The 23146-nt window shown below is 46.5% G+C and overlaps 1 protein-coding gene across 1 annotated transcript in view; it reads right to left on the bottom strand.

The window, feature by feature from the left end:
• Positions 1-5165: 5165 nt before the first annotated feature.
• Positions 5166-23146, bottom strand: part of CLN6 (CLN6 transmembrane ER protein) — a 40767-nt gene continuing 22786 nt past the window's right edge. The window contains exons 5-7 of the mRNA XM_073618278.1: positions 23064-23119; positions 13625-13747; positions 5166-8402 (exon numbers count right to left, since the gene is read on the bottom strand). Coding sequence (XP_073474379.1) covers positions 8132-8402; positions 13625-13747; positions 23064-23119 — 450 coding nt within the window. The 3' untranslated portion in view covers positions 5166-8131. The remainder of the gene's footprint in view (positions 8403-13624; positions 13748-23063; positions 23120-23146) is intronic.

Below are 23146 nucleotides of genomic sequence, written 5' to 3'. Positions count from 1 at the left end.
TCTTCACCCAGTCAGAGCACCCCCCCACAGTCAGCAAGCACACCCTAGGGCCACATTTAACCCATATTTTTAGCACTGATCACTGTAATAATGTCACTGATCCCCAAAAAAGTGTCAAACATGTCAGGTGTCCAATTTGTCCGCCACAATGTTGCAGTGCTGCTAAAAATCACTGCCATTACTAGTAAAAAAAAAAAATGCCATAAAAACATCCCATAGTTTGTAAACGCTATAACTTTAACCAATCAATATACGCTTATTGGGATCTTTTTTTACCAAAAATATGTAGCAGAATAGATATTGACCTAAATTGATGAAGAAATTTGTTTTTTTTTTTTTATTGGATGTTTTATAGCAGAAAGTAAAAAATATGTTTTTTTTTTTTTTTTTATGTTTATAGCGGAAAAAAAAGTAAAAAACACAGAGGTGATGAAATACCACCAAAAGAAAGCTCTATTTGTGGGGTAAAAAAGGACATCAATTTTATTTATGTACAGCGTCACACGACCGCACAATTGTCAGTTAAAGTAATGCAGTGCCGAATCGCAAAAAATGGCCTGGTCATTAAGGGGGTAAAACCCTCCGGGCTGAAGTGGTTAACGTGGTTGTAAACCCTTCCATATTCCCGGTGAAGAGACTGGCCTCAGGTGATGCACAGAAATGAGACAAATCCTCCTACATAAGTTGTACCTGTTTATCTGCAGTCTTCTCTACAGCCAAAGTGCAGAATATATAGGCTTGTATGAGCATTCAGAAAAAAGGGGGTGGAGAGCTAAAGTTACACTCTGCACAGTTCAGTGAGTAGAAATCTGAAAGCTGATTGGAGGGAAGTGACACACCTCTTCACACAGCACACAGGAACAGAGGCTGTCAATCACAGGCTGTGTGCTGGAGCTCCCTCCCCTGTCACCCTTTTTCTCTTGGTGTCAGGAAAACTTGTCCGAAGTGACTCATGCTGATAGCAGAGGAAGGAGGCAGCATAAAGAAATGACACTTAGTGCTCTGGAATGAGACAAGTACACACTATAGAGGGATGTGCTTTGTTTATATTTCATGTCTGAGGTTTACGACCGCTTTACTTTCTCAGTCATGGACCTGTAACTAGTAGGCAGATGGGGTGTTCCAACTTCAAGCGATTATTTTTTACAAATATGTTATACTTACCTGCTCTGTGTAATGATTTTTCACAGCAGTCCTGATCTTCCTCTTCTTGGGTCCCCCGTCAGGACTCCTGGTGAGTGCCCACATAGTAAGGCGCTTGATATGGGGGCACTCATACAGGCTCACCCCTGAGCCGTGTGTCCATTTCCACACACAGTGCAGCTGGGTCCTGCCCCCTGGTTCCTCCTCACTCGCTGTGATTGACAGCAGCGGAAGCAAATGGCTGCCTCTGAGCCAGTGAGTAGGGAGAGAGACAGAGACAGAGCGAGCGAGAGAGACAGAGACAGACAGAGCGAGCGAGAGAGACAGAGACAGACAGAGCGAGCGAGAGCGACAGACAGACAGAGCGAGCGAGAGCGACAGACACAGACAGAGCGAGCGAGAGCGACAGACACAGACAGAGCGAGCGAGAGCGACAGACACAGACAGAGCGAGCGAGAGCGACAGACACAGACAGAGCGAGCGAGAGAGACAGACACAGACACAGCGAGCGAGAGCGACAGACACAGCGAGCGAGAGAGACAGACACAGACACAGCGAGCGAGAGAGACAGACACAGACACAGCGAGCGAGAGAGACAGACACAGACACAGCGAGCGAGAGAGACAGACACAGACACAGCGAGCGAGAGAGACAGACACAGACACAGCGAGCGAGAGAGACAGACACAGACACAGCGAGCGAGAGAGACAGACACAGACACAGCGAGCGAGAGAGACAGACACAGACACAGCGAGCGAGCGACAGACACAGACACAGCGAGCGACAGACACAGACAGAGCGAGCGACAGAGACACAGACAGAGCGAGCGACTGAGACACAGACAGAGCGAGCGACTGAGACACAGACAGAGCGAGCGACTGAGACACAGACAGAGCGAGCGACTGAGACACAGACAGAGCGAGCGACTGAGACACAGACAGAGCGAGCGACTGAGACACAGACAGAGCGAGCGACTGAGACACAGACAGAGCGAGCGACTGAGACACAGACAGAGCGAGCGACTGAGACACAGACAGAGCGAGCGACTGAGACACAGACAGAGCGAGCGACTGAGACACAGACAGAGCGAGCGACTGAGACACAGACAGAGCGAGCGACAGAGACACAGACAGAGCGAGCCACAGAGACACAGACAGAGCGAGCCACAGAGACACAGACAGACCGAGCGACAGAGACACAGACAGACCGAGCGACAGAGACAGAGCGAGACACAGACAGAGCGAGACACAGACAGAGCGAGACACAGACAGAGCGAGCGACAGACAGAGCGAGAGCGAGCGACAGACAGAGCGAGAGCGAGCGACAGACAGAGCGAGAGCGAGCGACAGACAGAGCGAGAGCGAGCGACAGACAGAGCGAGAGCGAGCGACAGACAGAAAGAGCGAGTGACAGACAGAGCGAGCGAGCGACAGACAGAGCGAGCGACAGACAGACAGAGCGAGCGACAGACAGACAGAGCGACAGACAGACAGAGCGACAGACAGACAGAGCGAGCGAGCGACAGACAGAGCGAGCGAGCGACAGAGAAACAGAGTGAGTGAGAAACAGACAGTGCAGCTTGACCCCACCCCGATTCCTCCTCACTAGCTGTGATTGACAGCAGCGGGAGCCAATGGCTGCCTCATAGACAGAGCGAGCGAGAGACACAGACAGAGCGAGCGACAGAGCAAGAGCAACAGACAGAGCGAGAGAGCGACACAGAGCGAGAGACAGAGTGAGACAGACAGAGCGAGAGAGACAGACAGAGCGAGAGAGACAGACAGAGCGAGAGAGACAGACAGAGCGAGAGAGACAGACAGAGCGAGTGACAGAGAGAGAGAGCGAGCGACAGACAGAGAGAGACAGAGCGAGAGAGAGAGAGACAGAGCGAGTGACAGAGAGAGAGAGCGAGCGACAGAGCGACAGACAGAGAGAGACAGAGCGAGAGAGAGACACAGACAGAGCGACACAGACAGAGCGAGCGACACACACACACAGACAGAGCGAGAGAGACACACAAACAGAGCGAGAGAGACACACAAACAGACAGAGCGAGAGAGAGAGACACACACAGACAGAGCGAGAGAGAGAGACACACACAGACAGAGCGAGAGAGAGAGAGAGACACACACACAGACAGAGCGAGAGAGAGAGAGAGAGAGACACACACACAGACAGAGCGAGAGAGAGAGAGAGAGAGACACACACACAGACAGAGCGAGAGAGAGAGAGAGAGAGACACACACACAGACAGAGCGAGAGAGAGAGAGACACACACACAGACAGAGCGAGAGAGAGAGAGACACACACACAGAGCGAGAGAGAGAGAGAGACACACACACAGACAGAGCGAGAGAGAGAGAGACACACACACACACAGACAGAGCGAGAGAGAGAGAGAGACACAGAGAGAGAGAGAGAGAGAGACAGAGAGACAGAGAGACAGAGAGACAGAGAGAGAGAGAGAGAGAGAGAGAGAGAGAGAGAGAGAGAGAGAGAGAGAGAGAGAGAGAGAGAGAGAGAGAGAGAGAGAGAGAGAGAGAGAGAGACACACACAGACAGAGCGAGAGAGAGAGAGAGAGACACACACACACAGACAGAGCGAGAGAGAGAGAGAGAGACACACACAGACAGAGCGAGAGAGAGAGAGAGAGACACACACACACAGACAGAGCGAGAGAGAGAGAGAGAGAGACACACACACAGACAGAGCGAGAGAGAGAGAGAGAGAGAGAGAGAGAGAGAGAGACACACAGACAGAGCGAGAGAGAAACAGACACAGTGCAGCTTGACCCCACCCCGGTTCCTACTCACTAGCTGTGATTGACAGCAGCGGGAGCCAATGGCTGCCTCATAGAGAGGGAGAGAGAGACAGACAGAGAGAGCAAGTGACAGTGAGAGAGACAGACCAGGAGAGACACAGAAAGAGAAAGAGAGAGAGAGACACAGACCGAGAGACAGACCGAAAGAGAGAGAAACAGACAGACAGACCAAGAGAGAAAGACCGATTGAGAGAGAGACGCTTGCTATGGGGGCACTCATGCAGGCTCGCTCCTGAGCCATGCTCCGTGCGTCTATTTACACACACAGTGTAGCTTGACCCCGCCCCGGTTCCTCCTCACTAGCTTTGATTGACAGCAGTGGGAGCCAATGGCTTCCTCATAGACAGAGCGAGGGGGAGAGAGACACACAGAGAAAGAGAGCGCAGAAATGGTGCTCTCATGCACAGCGCCGGATTGACATCAGGCTCAGGTAAGTACAAGGGGTGGTCTAGGGAGGGAGCTGCACACAGACTGATGCATTGAGGGCCAGTTCACACCATAGAATCGCAGTCTGGATGCTTTTCTGCATGCGCGTTTTTTCCGTGTTTTTGATGCAGTCCAGTGCAATTTTTCCCCCTTTTTTTCTTGGAAGAAAACCATCTGGCATTCAGGAAAAAACTCAAGACTTACCTCTTCTAATGAAGCTGACAACACAACGCATCAGCGCCTTGAGGCGATTCAGTTCGCATTTGCAGCGCTTTACAAATCATTCATTCATTGACCTAAAATAAGGACATGTGCGTTCCAGTGTCGTTTTGGTGCGTTCCAGTGAGTTTTACAGCGTTCCAGTACAGTCCATTGCAGAAAAAATGCAGCTTGTTCTACTTCTTTTTTTCTGGAACTGACTGCACTGGTGTGAACTATGCCATTGAAGACCATATAACCGACTTTCCATGCGTTTTAATGCAGGAAAAAAAAAATAAAAAACATAATGAACTGCATGCGGTGTGAACTGGCCCCTTAAAGGGTAAAAAAAAAAACTTTCCACCTCATGTGGGCAGTAATACCAGATGGAGAGAAGAAAAAAAAAAAAAAAAAAAAAAAAAAAAAAAACACAGCAAAAAAAAACAAAACAGCATTTTCATTGAAATTTCAACACAATTCTTTAGAAGCCACAATGAAATGAACCAGTGAGGGGAAAAAAAAACAAAAAAAAAACAAAAAAAAAACAAAAAACTGTATTTTTCCTATTGAAAATAATTTTCTTCAGTAAAATGAAAATATAGATTTTATTCTGAAATATATATTCATGTACATTGCATATCCTGTATAGAACTGATTGTAATGCAATCGCTGCCTTTTGCTGGAAGACTCTTCATGCAGCTTTGATCTCCAGAACGTCATGGAAGATACAGAACTCCCTCCGATGTATCACTCTGTAGGATTTGTGCAGAATTTTAATAAAGTGGTATTAACCCCCAAAACATCATGTTGCAGCTCACCAATCAGATGTGATGACTGCATTAGTTTTCTTTTTTTTTTTGTAGGCTTTTTTTTCTGTCCAGTAACACACTTTCTGTATTAGAGCGCCCCCCCCACTCTGGATGAAGGAGCACAGCAGACAAGAGCACTGACAGTCTGGGGGGGGGGGGGGGAGTGTTAGATTTAAATACACTAACAAACCAAAGCCTAACTCCATATAACACTTTATAAGCACAGTAAAAAAAAAAAAAAAAAAAAAAAAAAAAAAAAAAAAAAATTCCCCCTTTTGTGATAAAGGTTTTACATAAATAAATAAATGCTGATTATAAGCACCCCTGTCAGTGGTCTGTCACATCTGCAGGACAGTTTGTTCTTTTGAAAGACACACCCACTGGCCGGATCACCAGGTGAACAAAAGAAGAACGAAAGCCTAAAAAAGAAAACAAATGCAGCCATCACATCTAAGAGTTGGTAACCTGCAATATAATAAAAGTTTGCTTTTAGGTGCAATACTGAAGTGTCCGCCCAGAATCTGATACAGCAGTTGTGAGTGGATGCCATAGACTCAGTCACTGTCTGCCTGCCTTCACCTCTTGGGGGCGCTGCCAGAGTTCCTGACTCCGAGACACCGGGGATGATCTACTAAATCTAGAGAACTCAGAATCTGGGGCAGCTGTGCATGGCAGCCAATCAGCTTGTAACCTCAGCTTATTCAATTAACCGCTTAAAGATATAATGTTACAGGGCGGCCCTCCTGTGCAGAAATATTATATATATATATATATATATATTCTCAGTGAACCTTGGATTACGAGCATAATCCGTTCCTTGTTGCTTGTAATCCAAAGCACTCGCATATCAAAGCGAGTTTCCCCATAGAAGTCAATGGAAACAAAGATAATTCATTCTGCATTGACTTCTATTGCATGCAATACCGCATGTGGCCAGAGGTGGGGGGGGGGGCACTGGAGAGCCTCGGAAACACTTGGGGACATCTCGGCTGAACTCGGAAAGACTCGGGAACGGAGTCCCTCAGTTTGTGGGGGAAAAAAAAAGGACAAATTTTATTTGTGTACAGCGTCGCACGACCGCGTAATTGTCAATTAAAGTAATGCAGTGCTGTAACGCAAAAAATGGGCTGGTCGTGAAGGGGGGTGGGTGATTTTCCGGAGGTCAAGTGGCTAAGCGTTGGCAATAAAATCTGGAAGCTGATTGGTTTTCGATGCAGAGCTGCATCCGATTTTGCACTCTCCGGGTTTAGTAAATAACTCCCAAAATAAAACCATGGCCATGGCACGTGGACTGAGCTGCATTATATGGCCAAAAGTCTGTGGACATTTGAGCTTCACACCTATTTTTAACTTGCTGGACAACCCATTTCCAAAACCATGGGCATAAATATGGAATTGCCCGCCCTTCCTTCCTTCCTTTGCAGCTTAATCCCTTTCGCTGCCAGTGCTGTTTTGCATTAAAAAAGAAAAATTCTTGGGGTGGAGGGGGGATGGGGGCGGTGGGTTATTGAAGAAGGTTACGTCCTTGGTTGTAATCAATTTTTACACTTTTAAAAACTGTTTTTTTTTTTTACTAAAATCTTTAGTAAAAAAGGACAAAAAGGTCATCTATGTGATGGGTCTAAAATACCCCAGATGTCTCACCTGCCCTCTAATGAAGCTAATAAGAGTGTAGATTCCACCTCATTAGCTTATTCCCCCGGCCATACTGTCTGGGGAAAATGACACCAGGACCTGGAAGTGACCTTTTACACATTGCTTCTGGGTCATTAGCAGGAAAAGGGAGATCAATGAAAGGACGTTCAAGGATCTCCCTTCCCTCTGCGGCACCCGTCATGCCAATCCCAGGTTCGCCGATGGGTGCACTTGTCAGATTTACACACACAGTGTGTGTAAAAACCCAATGTGGTGGGGTACAGGTCGGGGCTCTGCGCACTAAGTGGGGCCCAGGTCGGGGCTCTGGGCGCGGGTGGGTCGAGGTCGGGGCTCTGGGCGCAGATGGGTCGAGGTCGGGGCTCTGGGCGCAGATGGGTCGAGGTCGGGGCTCCGAAGGGTTGAGGTCGGGGCTCCGAAGGGTTGAGGTCGGGGCTCCGAAGGGTTGAGGTCGGGGCTCCGTGCAGGGCACTTCTACACCAAACTCATTAAGCCATGTCTTTATGGACCTGGTTTTGTGCAAAGGGCACAGTCATGTTATAACAGAAAAGGGTCTTCCCCAAACTGTCCCTACAAGGTCTAAAGTGTACAACTGTCTAAAATGTGCTTGTATGGTGTAGCACTAACCGTACCCTTCAAGAAACGCCTGAACTCAATAATTTGGAGGGAAGTCCACATACTTTTGCCCATATAGTGCCACTCAGGTGAGAGCTGTCATTGCCACAGAGATAAAATCTGTTCTTCAACTCTACACTAACAGCCCAGCATCTGAGTCAGTTTTGTGTATAATTAACCCCTAAGTCAAAAATGTAAAATTCCTTTCTGCAAAATTCCCATCGTAATGGTCTAAAAAGTACCACTTCTGACTGAAGCAGTTAATAAAATATTAAAATAGACTTAATCGTTATATTAAAAAAAAAAAAAAAAAAAACATTCACTCTACTATTGTTTGAAGAAAGGAAGAAGGGTTTCCTATACTTCACCCCTTCTACTGGGGGTGACAAAAGACTGACTAGGAGATGTCTACATTGAGGTCCACTCTTTAGGAGCTTACAGAGCAATAACCAGACCCGACCACCATCAGTGCAGGCTGTTGATGTGCAATGTATAGAAGGCCCAGGGCTCTGGAATATAGATAACCCCGGGGTATTTCTTGCGCAATATCTTATCATTCCACAGCCACACAATCCAAACCGCGATGAGGACCAAAGTCGCTGAAAAGGAGAGCAGCAAGAAGAGGCCGTTACTGTCCAGACGAAAGCCCTTACGCTTTTGGTGTAGGATGAGGGCCAGCATTGCGAAGAAGGTGAAGATGAAGATGATGAAGATCTGGCCCTCAGTTACCAGGTACCTGCAAGACAAAACAAGTGAAAAGACTGCTGAGTAAAACATAGCAGAATACATACAGTAATACACTATGTGGCCAAAAGCGGACATCTCACCAAAAGTATGAGGGTGGACAATCTCACCAAAAGTATGTGGCCAGCCCTCAAAATGATTGAGTTCAGGTACTTCCAGTGAAGGGTACTGTTCATGCTCCAGCATATGGAGACATTTTAGGCCTCATTCACGAATGTGTAGCATTCTGTATGCCCGTGCGAAGGGGCCTGCCCTGCAGGCCGATACATTCAATAATAGGCTGCCAGTTGTACAGACCTTCATGTGCATCCTGGAGCGTACATCCACTTAGGGACTGGGCCTATTTTTCAGACTTGGTGTTTACAAGTTAAAATCTTTTTTATTTTTTTGCTAGAAAATTACTTAGAACCCCCAAACATTTTATTTATTTTTTTCAGACATCCTAGAGAATAAAATGGCGGTTGTTGTAATACTTTATGTCACACCGTATTTGCGCAGCGGTCTTACAAGCGCAATTTTTTCTGGAAATTTTTTTTTTTTTTAAGGCAAAAAAGTGTAAGACAACAGTAAAGTTAGCCCAATTTTTTTTGATATTGTGAAAAATAATGTTACGCCGAGTAAATTGATACCCAACATGTCACGCTTCAAACTTGCGCCCGCTCGTGGAATGGCGACAAACTTTTACCCTTAAAAATCTCCAAGGTTTAAAAATGTCTAGTTTTGATTTACAGAGGAGGTCTAGGGCTAGAATTATTGCTCTCACTCTAACGATCGCGGGAATACCTCACATGTGTAGTTTGAACACTGTTTTCATATGCGGGTGCGACTTCGGTATGCTTTCGCTTCTGCACATGAGCTCAGTGGGATGGAGCGCTTTACATTATTTTATTTTTTTTACTTTACTTTTTATTTTTACACTGTCCTTTTAAAAAAAAAAAAAGTTTGTGTCACTTTTATTCCTATTACAAGGAATGTAAACATATTTACACTAAAATGCAAAAAAAAAAAAAAAAAAAAAAAAAAAAAAAAAAAGAAGAAATGTACATTTTTTTTTTTTTTTTTGCAAAAAGGCCATTGGGTGGAAGTGACGTTTGACGTCGCTTCTGCCATCCAATGGTGTGGAGCCATCTTTCCCTCACTCGGCATCCAGCCTGTTGGAAAATATGGATGGTTTGTGTTTTTTTTATTAGGTAGAGGTGCCTTTAGGAATAAGCTGGGGCTTGTAAAAACAAAAAGGGGCTTAATGCCAACTTAAAGTTTTTAGTGTTTTTTATTTTTTTGCTAGAAAATTTCTTAGAACCCCCAAACATTATGTAGATGTATGTATATTTTTTGTACATTACCCCCAAACATTATGTATATTTTTTAAAATGCAGAATAAGTTAGTGGGTTATTAAGTCACACCGTTTTCACAGCGGTTTTTTTAAATGCAATTTTTTTTTAATACAAAAGAAAACAATACATAAGCCAAATTTGTGGGTAAAATATAAAAGATGATGTTACACCACGTAAATACCGTATTTATCGGCGTATAACACGCACCTTTTCCTCCTGAAAACGGAGGGTAAACAGTGCCTGCGTGTTATAAGCCGTTAAAATGTTTTACCAACCGGGGTATCTCAACAGCTTGTTTTTTTTTGGGCTGCTCTCCTCCTCCTCCTCCTCGTGTAGCTTTGGATTGGAAGAGGAGGAGAGCAGTCACATGACCATAGTTACATAGTAGGTGAGGTTGAAAAAAGACACAAGTCCATCAAGTCCAACCTATGTGTGTGATTATGTGTCAGTATTACATTGTATATCCCTGTATGTTGCGGTCATTCAGGTGCTTATCTAATAGTTTCTTGAAACTATCAATGCCCCCCGCTGAGACCACCGCCTGTGGAAGTTAATTCCACATCCTTGCCGCTCTTACAGTAAAGAACCCTCTACGTAGTTTAAGGTTAAACCTCTTTTCTTCTAATTGTAATGAGTGGCCACGAGTCTTATTAAACTCTCTTCTGCGAAAAAGTTTTCTCCCTATTGTGGGGTCACCAGTACGGTATTTGTAAATTGAAATCATATCCCCTCTCAAGCGTCTCTTCTCCAGAGAGAATAAGTTCAGTGCTCACAACCTTTCCTCATAACTAAGATCCTCCAGACCCTTTATTAGCTTTGTTGCCCTTCTTTGTACTCGCTCCATTTCCAGTACATCCTTCCTGAGGACTGGTGCCCAGAACTGGACAGCATACTCCAGGTGCGGCCAGACCAGAGTCTTGTAGAGCGGGAGAATTATCGTTTTATCTCTGGAGTTGATCCCCTTTTTCATGCCAATATTCTGTTTGCTTTGTTAGCAGCAGCTTGGCATTGCATGCCATTGCTGAGCCTATCATCTACTAGGACCCCCAGGTCCTTTTCCATCCTAGATTCCCCCAGAGGTTCTCCCCCAGTGTATAGATTGCATTCAGAATTTTGCCACCCAAATGCATTATTTTACATTTTTCTACATTGAACCTCATTTGCCATGTAGTCGCCCACCCCATTAATTTGTTCAGGTCTTTTTGCAAGGTTTCCACATCCTGCGGAGAAGTTATTGCCCTTCTTAGCTTAGTATCGTCTGCAAATACAGAGATTGAACTGTATGTAACATCTATGTAACATCAGAGGAGACCAGTCATGTGACCAGGTCAGTGAAAAAAAAACAGCTAATGAGATATATAGAAGCTTCGTTTTACAGTATGAGTGACACAGGAGGAGCCGTGTAGAAGGGGCTGGCAGTGATTTTTTTCTTAACTGTAAAGTATGCTGGCAGTGCTGTCCCAGGAGACTGGGGGTCTCCTGGGAGGGCAGGGGGGCTGTGTACTATGCAGGGGGGCTGTATGCTGGATGGGGGGGCTGTGTACTGTGCCGGGTGAGGGGGGCTGTGTACTGGATGGGGGGCTATGTACTGTGATGGGGGACTGTATGCTGGATGGGAATGCTGTGTACTGGGATGGGGGACTGTGTTGTACTGGGATGGGGGACTGTGTACTGGGATGGGGGACTGTGTACTGGGATGGGGGGCTGTATGCTGGATGGGAGGGCTGTGTACAGTGCCGGGGGAGGGGGACTGTGTACTGGAGGGGGGGGGGTGTAATGGGATGGGGGGCTGTATGCTGGATGGGAGGGCTGTGTACAGTGCCAGGGGAGGGGGACTGTGTACTGGGATGGGGGACTGTGTACTGGAGGGGGGGGGGGCTGTGTACTGGGATGGGGGGCTGTATGCTGGATGGGAGGGCTGTGTACAGTGCCAGGGGAGGGGGACTGTGTACTGGATGGGGGGGGGGGGGGGACTGTGTACTGGGATGGGGGACTGTGTATTGGGATGGGGGGCTGTGTTCTGGGATGGGGGGGGGCTGTATGCTGGATGGGAGGGCTGTGTACAGTGCCAGGGGAGGGGGACTGTGTACTGGGATTGGGGACTGCGTACTGGAGGGGGGCTGTGTACTGGGATGGGGGGCTGTATGCTGGATGGGAGGGCTGTGTACAGTGCCGGGGGAGGGGGACTGTGTACTGGGATGGGGGACTGTATGCTGGATGGGAGGACTGTGTACTGTGCCGGGGGAGGGGGACTGTGTACTGGGATGGGGGGGGGGCTGTATGCTGGATGGGAGGGCTGTGTACAGTGCCAGGGGAGGGGGACTGTGTACTGGGATTGGGGACTGCGTACTGGAGGGGGGGGGGGGGCTGTGTACTGGGATGGGGGGCTGTATGCTGGATGGGAGGGCTGTGTACAGTGCCGGGGGAGGGGGACTGTGTACTGGGATGGGGGACTGTATGCTGGATGGGAGGACTGTGTACTGTGCCGGGGGAGGGGGACTGTGTACTGGGATGGGGGACTGTGTACTGGGATGGGGGGGGGGGCTGTATGCTGGATGGGAGGGCTGTGTACAGTGCCAGGGGAGGGGGACTGTGTACTGGGATTGGGGACTGCGTACTGGAGGGGGGGGGGGGCTGTGTACTGGGATGGGGGGCTGTATGCTGGATGGGAGGGCTGTGTACTGTGCCGGGGGAGGGGGACTGTGTACTGGGATGGGGGACTGTGTACTGGGATGGGGGGGGGGGCTGTATGCTGGATGGGAGGGCTGTGTACAGTGCCAGGGGAGGGGGACTGTGTACTGGGATTGGGGACTGCGTACTGGAGGGGGGGGGGGGCTGTGTACTGGGATGGGGGGCTGTATGCTGGATGGGAGGGCTGTGTACTGTGCCGGGGGAGGGGGACTGTGTACTGGGATGGGGGACTGTGTACTGGGATGGGGGGCTGTATGCTGGATGGGAGGACTGTGTACTGTGCCGGGGGAGGGGGACTGTGTACTGGGATGGGGGACTGTGTACTGGGATGGGGGGGGGGGCTGTATGCTGGATGGGAGGGCTGTGTACAGTGCCAGGGGAGGGGGACTGTGTACTGGGATTGGGGACTGCGTACTGGAGGGGGGGGGGGGCTGTGTACTGGGATGGGGGGCTGTATGCTGGATGGGAGGGCTGTGTACTGTGCCGGGGGAGGGGGACTGTGTACTGGGATGGGGGACTGTGTACTGGGATGGGGGGCTGTATGCTGGATGGGAGGGCTGTGTACTGTGCCGGGGGAGGGGGACTGTGTACTGGGATGGGGGACTGTATGCTCTGCAGGGGAGGGGGGCTGTGAAAAAAATGTTTTTCCTTAAACTTCCCTCAGCAGATACAAAAATTTCAAGCTTTAAATTTGAGCAAGCCCGCACAACGGCGTCAAACAACATAAATGTTACTATCCATAGTCGACGCTTTAAAAGCCTTTACAGGTTACCACTATGGGTTTACTGCTGCTTTTAATTTTTAAAGCAGCGGCGAGCCCGCTCATCTTCTAGGTTTGCTAATCTGACAGAAGTTCGCTGCTTTTAAAATTCAACATCTAACCAGCCAGACGGAGTTCCAAGTTCTGTATTTCACTATAGAAACTCACTTTACTTTTAAAAATAAGTGTAAAATGCAAAACTCCGGTGGGTGTAACAAGATGTCCGCTTTCCCCCTTCTCAGTGTATCCTTACTATGGAGGAGTGCGGGGTGTAGCAAGATGGTGGCGACGGAACGTCACTTCCGGTTACACATTCTGACGGGTCGCCTAATCTGATGAAACACCGGCTTCTCTAGGACACAGATACAAGGAGTGGAGCCTGTATACATTCCAGCATATGTTACATACAAAGAGTCCACCACACCTACCAGTAATACAGACTACTGGGGCCCAGCAGAGACCAGGCTGACAGCGGCATTCTGCTTTCACCTCTCACTGTTGTGAAACAGCCGGAGAAATAGATGAACAGGATCAGGAAAAATGGAATGTACCTAGAATGAAGAAAACAAAGATCATTCAGTGATGGAAACATAATAGTTATCAAGTGTGTTAAAACTGGAAGAAAGGTAAAAAAAACACACAAGTAGTACTTACCTAAGCGGCCCCGAACCTCCCCTTCTCGGGTCCCTCTGTTGTTGCTCATGGCTCCTCCTCCCTGTCCAGTGCCCCCCACGGGAAGCCGCTTCCCATTGGGGCACACGCGCGTGCTCACTCACGAGCCTCGCTGCTGCATCTATTGACACAGACAGCGGGGGGCTCGGCCCCGTCCCCCACTCCCTCCTCACTGGCTTTGATTGACAGCAGCGGAAGTCAATGGCTCCTGGTGCCCCAGCAAAGCCAGCGAGACCTGGAAATGAGGGGAGAGAAGAGCTGCAGACGTGCACGGCGCTGGATCGAATGAGGGGCTCAGGTAAGTGAGGGGGGGGGGGGGAGAGCAATGAGAAAGAAGGAGCGCCCGGTGTCCCTGCAATAATGCAACTCTTGGTGGAAGAATACAATTGCTTATTGCAAGTGTAAAAACATACAGACGGAGCCAATGTGTTTCGAGGGAATTGCCTCCCCCTTCTTCAGGGCTCTTGTACGCTACGGTAGAATGCCAGCTTGCTGTGATGCAGAGGCAAAAAGGGTAAGGCTTCCTTTTGCCTATGCCTCACGTAAGCTGGCATTTGCCACCACAGAAAATTCTGGTACTACGCGGAGTCCACCCATCTCTGGTAGTGCAGGTCAGCCCTGAAGAAAGGAGGAGGCAATTCCCACGAAACGCGTTGGCTTGATCTGTACTTTTTATCATTTGCAAAAAACAAAAATTGTACTCTCCCACCAAGAGCTGCATCATTGCGGACAGCGGGCACTCATTCCTTTTTTCATTTTAGGAATGCATCCTTGTACAGGCAGTCCCACTCATGTCAATTGGGACTCCATGAATGCTCCCATTCTGACATCTGTGGAGGTGTGGGGACATTTCCTGAACATACACTGTCGGTTTGGGGACGCACACCGGCATCCACACCGCTAACTGGAAGCAGTGGCTGTGTTCATGTAGCCGATGCATCCAAAATGACATGAGTGGGACTGCCTGTGGGCAAACACAACCCCCACATGGGTGTACACTTAAAGCGGAGTTCCACCCAATAGTGGAACTTGCACTTATCTGTCCCCCCCCCCCCATCCGGTGCCACATTTGGTACCCGTCTGACAGGTACCCTGTCCCCGCTTCCGTCAGACCTCGCCGCGGTGAGGTACGTCACAAGTCCGGCCCCCCTCCTTCTTCCCCTGCAGCCGGGCCAGTAAGAGAGAGCAGTGCTCTTCGTGCATGCGCAGCAGGGACCCAGCCGCGAAGCCACAAGGCTTCAATGCTGGGGGGCCTCCTACCGACAATGGCGGCGACAGCACCCGACATTGCTGGATTCTGGGACAGGTAGGTGTCCTAATTAGGGACGCAACAATACCATTTTTTTTTTTGTACAACGAGTACTGATACTTTTTTTTTTAGTACTCGCCGATACCAATTACTGATACCGACCGCAACTGTTTTGTTTTCACTTCAGCCGTCAGCAATGGTACAAAGCACTGAAAAGTTATTTACAAATGAAAGTGATTTTTTTTTTTGTAATTTTGCACTTTTTCAATGTGAACTGTGTAAATATATGTTAATATATATGTGTAAAAATATTCACTAAGAAAGCAAACAAAAAAAAATATGTTTCATTGTTATCGTTTATAAAATAGACGTGAACAAAAAAAAAAAAAAGCAGGTAAATAATAATTAAATGGAGGAGAATAGGGAGTTAATTAAGGCTGATTAGAGTAAATTAAGGGTTATTAAAGGGTTAAACAGAAGGAACATTTGTTCATCCCTTTGATCTGCAGATGAAGAAACAGAAAGATACAAAAAGAAACAATGTTTCTTTTTATTTTAGTGTTTCAGCGGCTGAGCGATGTTGTTAATAAACATTGCCGTCTGCTTTTTTTTTTTTTTGACAACTCCAATTAACGGACTTCTTTTTTAACACTTCAGCTGTCAACAAGGGAGACCCCACTGACAGCTCAAAGATCCAAGCCTGAAAGTATTGGTGCATTTGCACGAGTACCGATACTTCTGTAAATACTCGGTATCGGTGCAACCCTAGTCCTAATATTAAAAGTCAGCATCTACAGTATGTGTAGCTACTCACTTTTAATTTGGGGGGGTGACAACTCCGCTTTAAGTACCCCTGCACGAACAAAGCCTAACACCTGACTGAAAAGAAGTGGTGAGCACTTCCACCCAGCAGCACTAGGGGTCACCGATTTGAATCCCAACAATGGCACTACCAGCCTGGAGTTTGCAGATTCTCTGCGCCTGCGTGGGTTTCCTCCGGGTACTCCTGTTTCCTCCCACACTCCAAGGGCATGCTGGGAGGTTAAGTGGCTCCTGTCTAAATGTGTATGTATGAATGCGAGTTAAGGACCTTCGACTGTAAGCTGAGGGCCGGGACTGATGTGAATATACAATATATGTAAAAAAGGATGCCTCTCATGCCAGCCCGGCTGTACTCGATCTTCAATTGATGGTATACTTAAATATGCTATGAAATCCCAACCACGACACTACCTGCCTGGAGTTTGCATGTTCTCCCTGTGCCTGCGTGGGTTTCCTCCGGGTGCTCCGGTTTCCTCCCACACTCCAAAGACATGCTGGTAGGTTAATTTGCTTCTGTCCAAAATTGGCCCTAGTATGTATGAATGCAAGTTGGTGACCTTGGATTGTAAGCTCCTTGAGGATAGGGTGCGATGTATGTGTGGAGTGCTGCGTAAATTGACAGCGCTATATGGGTACCTTAAATAGAGATAATTGTAGACATGCACCCACACTCACTTAGGTTGAACTGGATGGACTGGTGTCTTTATTCAACCTTACTATGTAATGTACACACAGCACCTCATATTGTACACACAGCACCCCATATTGTACACACAGCCCCCCATATTGTACACACAGCCCCCCATATTGTACACACAGCACCTCATATTGTACACACAGCACCCCATATTGTACACACAGCCCCCCATATTGTACACACAGCACCTCATATTGTACACACAGCACCTCATATTGTACACACAGCACCCCATATTGTACACACAGCACCCCATATTGTACACACAGCTCCTCATATTGTACACACAGCACCTCATATTGTACACACAGCCCCCCATATTGTACACACAGCCCCCCATATTGTACACACAGCGCCCCATGTTGTACACACAGCCCCCCATATTGTACACACAGCCCCCCATATTGTACACACAGCACCCCATATTGTACACACAGCCCCCCATATTGTACACACAGCCCCCCATATTGTACACACAGCACCCCATATTGACAGAAAAACATAGAATTGTTGACATTTTTGCGGATTTATTAAAAAAGAAAAACTGAAATATCACATGCTCCTAAGTATTCAGACCCTTTGCTGTGACATTCATATATATAACTCAGGTGCTGTCCATTTCTTCTGATCATCCTTGAGATGGTTCTACACCTTCATTTGAGTCCAGCTGTGTTTGATTACACTGATTGGACTTGATTAGGAAAGCCACACACCTGTCTATATAAGACCTTACAGCTCACAGTGCATGTCAGAGCAAATGAGAATCAATGAGGTCAAAGGAACTGCCTGAAGAGCTCAGAGACAGAATTGTGGCAAGGCACAGATCTGGTCAAGGTTACAAAAAAAAATTCTGCTGCACTTAAGGTTCCTAAGAGCACAGTGGCCTCCATAATCCTTAAATGGAAGACATTTGGGACGACCAGAACCCTTCCTAGAGCTGGCCGTCCGGCCAAACTGAGCTATCGGGGGAGAAGAGCCTTGGTGAGAGAGGTAAAGAAGAACCCAAAGATCACTGTGGCTGAGCTCCAGAGATGCAGTCGGGAGATGGGAGAAAGTTGTAGAAAGTCAACCATCACTGCAGCCCTCCACCAGTCGGGGCTTTATGGCAGAGTGGCCCGACGGAAGCCTCTCCTCAGTGCAAGACACATGAAAGCCGCATGGAGTTTGCTAAAAAAACACCTGAAGGACTCCAAGATGGTGAGAAATAAGATTCTCTGGTCTGATGAGACCAAGATAGAACTTTTTGGCCTTAATTCTAAGCGGTATGTGTGGAGAAAACCAGGCACTGCTCATCACCTGTCCAATACAGTCCCAATAGTGAAGCATGGTGGTGGCAGCATCATGCTGTGGGGGTGTTTTTCAGCTGCAGGGACAGGATGACTGGTTGCAATCAAGGGAAAGATGAATGCGGCCAAGTACAGGGATATCCTGGATGAAAACCTTCTCCAGAGTGCGCAGGACCTCAGACTGGGCCGAAGGTTTACCTTCCAACAAGACAATGACCCTAAGCACACAGCTAAAATAATGAAGGAGTGGCTTCACAACAACTCTGTGACTGTTCTTGAATGGCCCAGCCAGAGCCCTGACTTAAACCCAATTGAGCATCTCTGGAGAGACCTAAAAACGGCCGTCCACCAACGTTTACCATCCAACCTGACAGAACTGGAGAGGATCTGCAAGGAGGAATGGCAGAGGATCCCCAAATCCAGGTGTGAAAAACTTGTTGTATCTTTCCCAAAAAGACTCATCAAAAGGGGCTTCTACTAAATACTGAGCAAAGGGTCTGAATACTTAGGACCATGTGATATTTCAGTTTTTCTTTTTTAACCAGTTACCAACCGGCCCATAGCCGAATGACGGCTGCAGGGCGGTTGGATAACTCTGGGAGGACGTACTATGACGTCCTCCCAGAATTTCCCTCTTGCGCGCCCCCTGGGGCGCGCACCCGAACACATCCGTGACCGCCGGGTCCAGAGGACCCGGCGCATCACGGATCCCGGTAAATGGCCGCTGATCGCGGCCGTTTACCATGTGATCGCGCCGTCAAATGACGTCATCTGATGACGCCGGTTCCTCTCCTCCCCTCCTGTGTACCGATCGGTACACAGCGAGCGGGGAGGGGGATGGATGGATGTCTGCAGCGCTGTGGGCTGTATGTGTAGTGCCCACAGCGCTGCACAGAGACATCCATCCATGCTCAGCCATCCCTCACTACTATGCAATGCTGTGCAATACTCTGCAATACCCCCACAATACTCTGCAATGCCCCCACAATACTCTGCAATGCCCCCACAATACTCTGCAATGCCCCCACAATACTCTGCAATGCCCCCACAATACTCTGCAATACCCCCACAATACTCTGCAATGCCCCCCGCCATACTCCGCAATGCCCCCCGCCATACTCCGCAATGCCCCCCGCCATACTCAGCTGTACTCGCCCTCTGTATGTGGCCAGGCTGTGGAAGTCTCACACATGTGGTATCGCCGTACTCAGGAGGAGCAGGAGAATCTATTTTGGGGTGTCATTTTTGCTATGTACATGTTATGTGTTAGAAATATTGTATAAATGGACAACTTTGTGTTAAAAAAAAAAAAAAAAAAAAAAAGCGTTTTAACCACTTCCCGCCCGCCGGCCGTCATACAACATCCTTGACTTTGTGCGGGGATATCTGAATGATGGGTGCAGCTACAGGCATTATTCAGACATCAGCTTTTTTAGCCGGCGATTCCCTACACCATAAGAACGATCATAGCAGCCGTTCCACTGCTTGATCGTTCTTACAGGAGGCGAGAGGGGATGTCCCCCCCCTCCTGCGCTTCTACCGACTCACCGCTACGATCGAAGCCAGGATCGTTTTTTTTTTTTTTTTTTTATTTCAGACTTCCCAGCCTAGAGGTGAGATGTGGGGTCTTATTGACCCCCCCATATCTCACTGTAAAGAGGACCTGTCATGCCATATTCCTATTACAAGGATGTTTATATTCCTTGCAATAGGAATAAAAGTGGTCAAAAATTTTTTTTTTTGGAAAAAAGCATCAAACTAAAATAAATAAAGTAAAATGAACAATTAAAAAAAAAAAAACATTTTTAAAGCGCCCCTGTCCCTGTGTGCTCGCATGCAGAAGCGAACGCATACGTAAGTCCCGCCCACATATGAAAACGGTGTTCAAACCACACATGTGAGGTATCGCTGCGATCGGTAGAGCGAGAGCAATAATTTTGGCCCTAGACCTCCTCTGTAACTCAAAACATGTAACCAGTAAAAAATTTTAAAGCGTCGCCTATGGGGATTTTTGAGTAGCAAAGTTTGGCGCCATTCCACAAGCGCGTGCAATTTTGAAAGGTGACATGTTGGGTATCTATTTACTCGGCGTAACTTCATCTTTCACATTATGCAAAAACATTAGGCTAACTTTACTGTTTTGGTTTTTGTAAAGCACAAAACATTTTTTTTCCCAAAAAAAACCGCGTTAAAAAAAATTGCTGCGCAAATACCGTGCGAGATAAAAAGTTGCAACGACCGCCATTGTATTCTCTAGGGTCTTTGCTAAAAAAACATATATAATGTTTTGGGGTTCTGATGATTTTTACATGTAGGAGAGAAATGTCAGAATTGGCCTGGGTGCTCCAGAACGCCTGAAGGTGCTCCCTGCATGTTGGGCCTCTGTATGTGGCCACGCTGTGTACAAGTCTCACACATGTGGTATCGCCGTACTCTGGAGTAATAGCAGAATGTGTTTTGGGGTGTAATTTGTGGTATGCATATGCGGTGTGTCAGAAATAACCTGCTAATATGACAATTTTGTGGGAAAAAAAAAAAAGTAAAAAAAAAAAAAAACCTTGATTTTGCAAAGAATTGTGGGAAAAAATGACAACTTCAAAAAACTCACCATGCATCTTTCTAAATACCTTGGAATGTCTTCTTTCCAAAAAGGGGTCATTTGGGGGGTATTTGTACTTTTCTGGCATGTTAGGGTCTCAAGAAATTAGATAGGCTGTCAGTACTTCAGGTGTGATCAATTTTCAGATATTGGCACCATAGCTTTTGGACTCTATAACTTTCACAAAGACCAAATAATATCCACCGATTTGGGTTATTTTTACCAAAGATATGTAGCGGTATAAATTTTGGCCAAAATATATGAAGAAAAATTACTAATTTGCAAAATATTATAACAGAAATGAAGAAAAATGTATTTTTTTACAGATTTTTCGGTCTTTTTTCTTTTACGGCGCAAAAAATAAAAAACCCAGCGGTGATTAAATACCACCAAAAGAAAGCTCCATTTGTGTGAAAAAAAGGACAAAAATTTCATATAGATACAGTGTTGCATGACTGAGTAATTGTCATTCAAAATGTGAGAGCACCAAAAGCTGAAAATTGGTCTGGTTAGGAAGGGGGTTTAAGTGCCCAGTTGTCAAGTGGTTAATAAATCTGCAAAAATGTCAACAATTCTGTGTTTTTCTGTCAATATGGGGTGATGTGTGTACAGTATGGGGGGCTGTGTGCACAGTATGGGGGGCTGTGTGCACAGTATGGGGGGCTGCGTGCACAGTATGGGGGGCTGCGTGCACAATATGGGGGGCTGTGTGTACAATATGGGGGGCTGTGTGTACAATATGGGGGGCTGTGTGTACAATATGGGGTGCTGCGCGTACAATATGGGGGGCTGCGCGTACAATATGGGGGGCTGCGCGTACAATATGGGGGGCTGTGTGTACAATATGGGGGGCTGTGTGTACAATATGGGGTGCTGCGTGTACAATATGGGGTGCTGTGTGTACAATATGGGGTGCTGTGTGTACAATATGGGGTGCTGTGTGTACATTAATCAGGGAAAAAAATGAACTTAAATGATTTTAGCAAATGGCTGCAATATAACAAAGAGTGAAAAATGTAAGGGGGTCTGAATACTTTCCATCCCCACTGTATACGTTTTTTCTACTTATTATGTCAGTGCCTTAAAAGTCCACCTAGGGGGATTCTCCTTTTTGTCTAGTTAATTAGGATGCGGCACCCTATAGGGACATTTTCACTGATATAATCATTGGAATATATGGAAAGAGCTGCGTAAATTGATGGCGCTATATAAAGTACCTGTAATAAAATAAATAAAACTTCAGGGAATAAAACTAGCTTCTGGTGCAACAAAAAGTCCAAACAGGCGCCCGATAAATCTTACTTTGTTTGCCAAATACTTCAAGTCAGTATCAAGTGTTTGTTGTGTTGGGTAATCGATTTCAAGTGTTTTTAGAAAACCTTCTTTAGTCGTTTTGAGAGCAATGATGTCATTGTTGGGTAACGCTCACAGAAAAGCGCGGATTGGTATTTCCTTTAGTGTTTTATTCCCAACCCTTGGAGAAATGCAGCGCATGCAGACACATTACACGTATAAAAAAAACACATTTAAAAGAAAATAAGGGCACCTTTACAAAACTAAAATACTGACTAAAAGGGGTTGTAAACCTCTCTCTCTCTCTCATATATATACACTGAATACATTCCATACACATAAAAAATTAAATATATATATATATGGAGGGAGGGAAATGGGAATTTTAAGGTGCAAATTAATTTGAGAAATAGTAACAACTAAATTTAAGAAATTTTTTTATTTTAGAAAAAATAAAAAAAATATTTAAAAAAAAAACACAGCAATTGGAAAGTACAAATTAACAGGATTTTGATAGATAAGATTTATTGTCATTGTAAAACAAATCACAATGAAATTACATGTAATGTCATTGTGATTTGTTTTACAATGACAACAAATCTTATCTATCAGAAATCTTATCTATTTTATGGATACCAGATAGAAAGATGTAATTCCCAACATGTTTCACCCATATATCGAGCTTCTTCAGGGGATGCTGTCCAAAAGGTGTGCAAAGACTCCGTCTGTTTTCTTTAGAAAGCATCCACAGCTTGAGTAGAAAAGCCTGTCCCCCGTCAGGATGCTGCAAAGAAGGATCTCTGGTCTCTCTACAATGGTCGGACATCCCCTGCTAAGGCCGGCCCATAGACAGATCGAAATTTGGCTGATTCGGCAGTAAATGGCCGAATTTCACTCCATCTATGGGCAGACTGGTTGTACTGAAAACAACTTCAGTACAACCAGCCTGGTTTTTTTCATCCGATCACTGCCGGTGGCTATAGCCGCCAGCAGTGATTGTTCTATTCTGCCTGCCCATAGATTGATCTAAATCTGTCCGATTCGGCAGGATTTTGATCCATCTATGGCCGGCTTCGGATTAGCACACCTTTTGTTTTGATGCATCAGAAATGACTTTAGCTGCTTGCATATTTGGAACAGAAGTGATATACTGTATAGTATCCAATGGAGGTACAGAAATAGACAAATATAAGCCCAAAAAAAAAAAAAAAAAAAAGGAAGAAAAAGGAATTCATAATCACACGCTTACCACATGGAATGGCCCAGGTATTCGTCATAGTAATAAAGCAGCTCAAAGGAATCGACCTGTCACATAAAAGAAGAAAATATAAA

Source organism: Aquarana catesbeiana, linkage group LG03, assembly GCF_042186555.1.
Source record: "Aquarana catesbeiana isolate 2022-GZ linkage group LG03, ASM4218655v1, whole genome shotgun sequence".
In the NCBI taxonomy this organism is placed as follows: Eukaryota; Metazoa; Chordata; class Amphibia; order Anura; family Ranidae; genus Aquarana; species Aquarana catesbeiana.
This window is presented reverse-complemented; position numbering and strand designations above follow the sequence as displayed.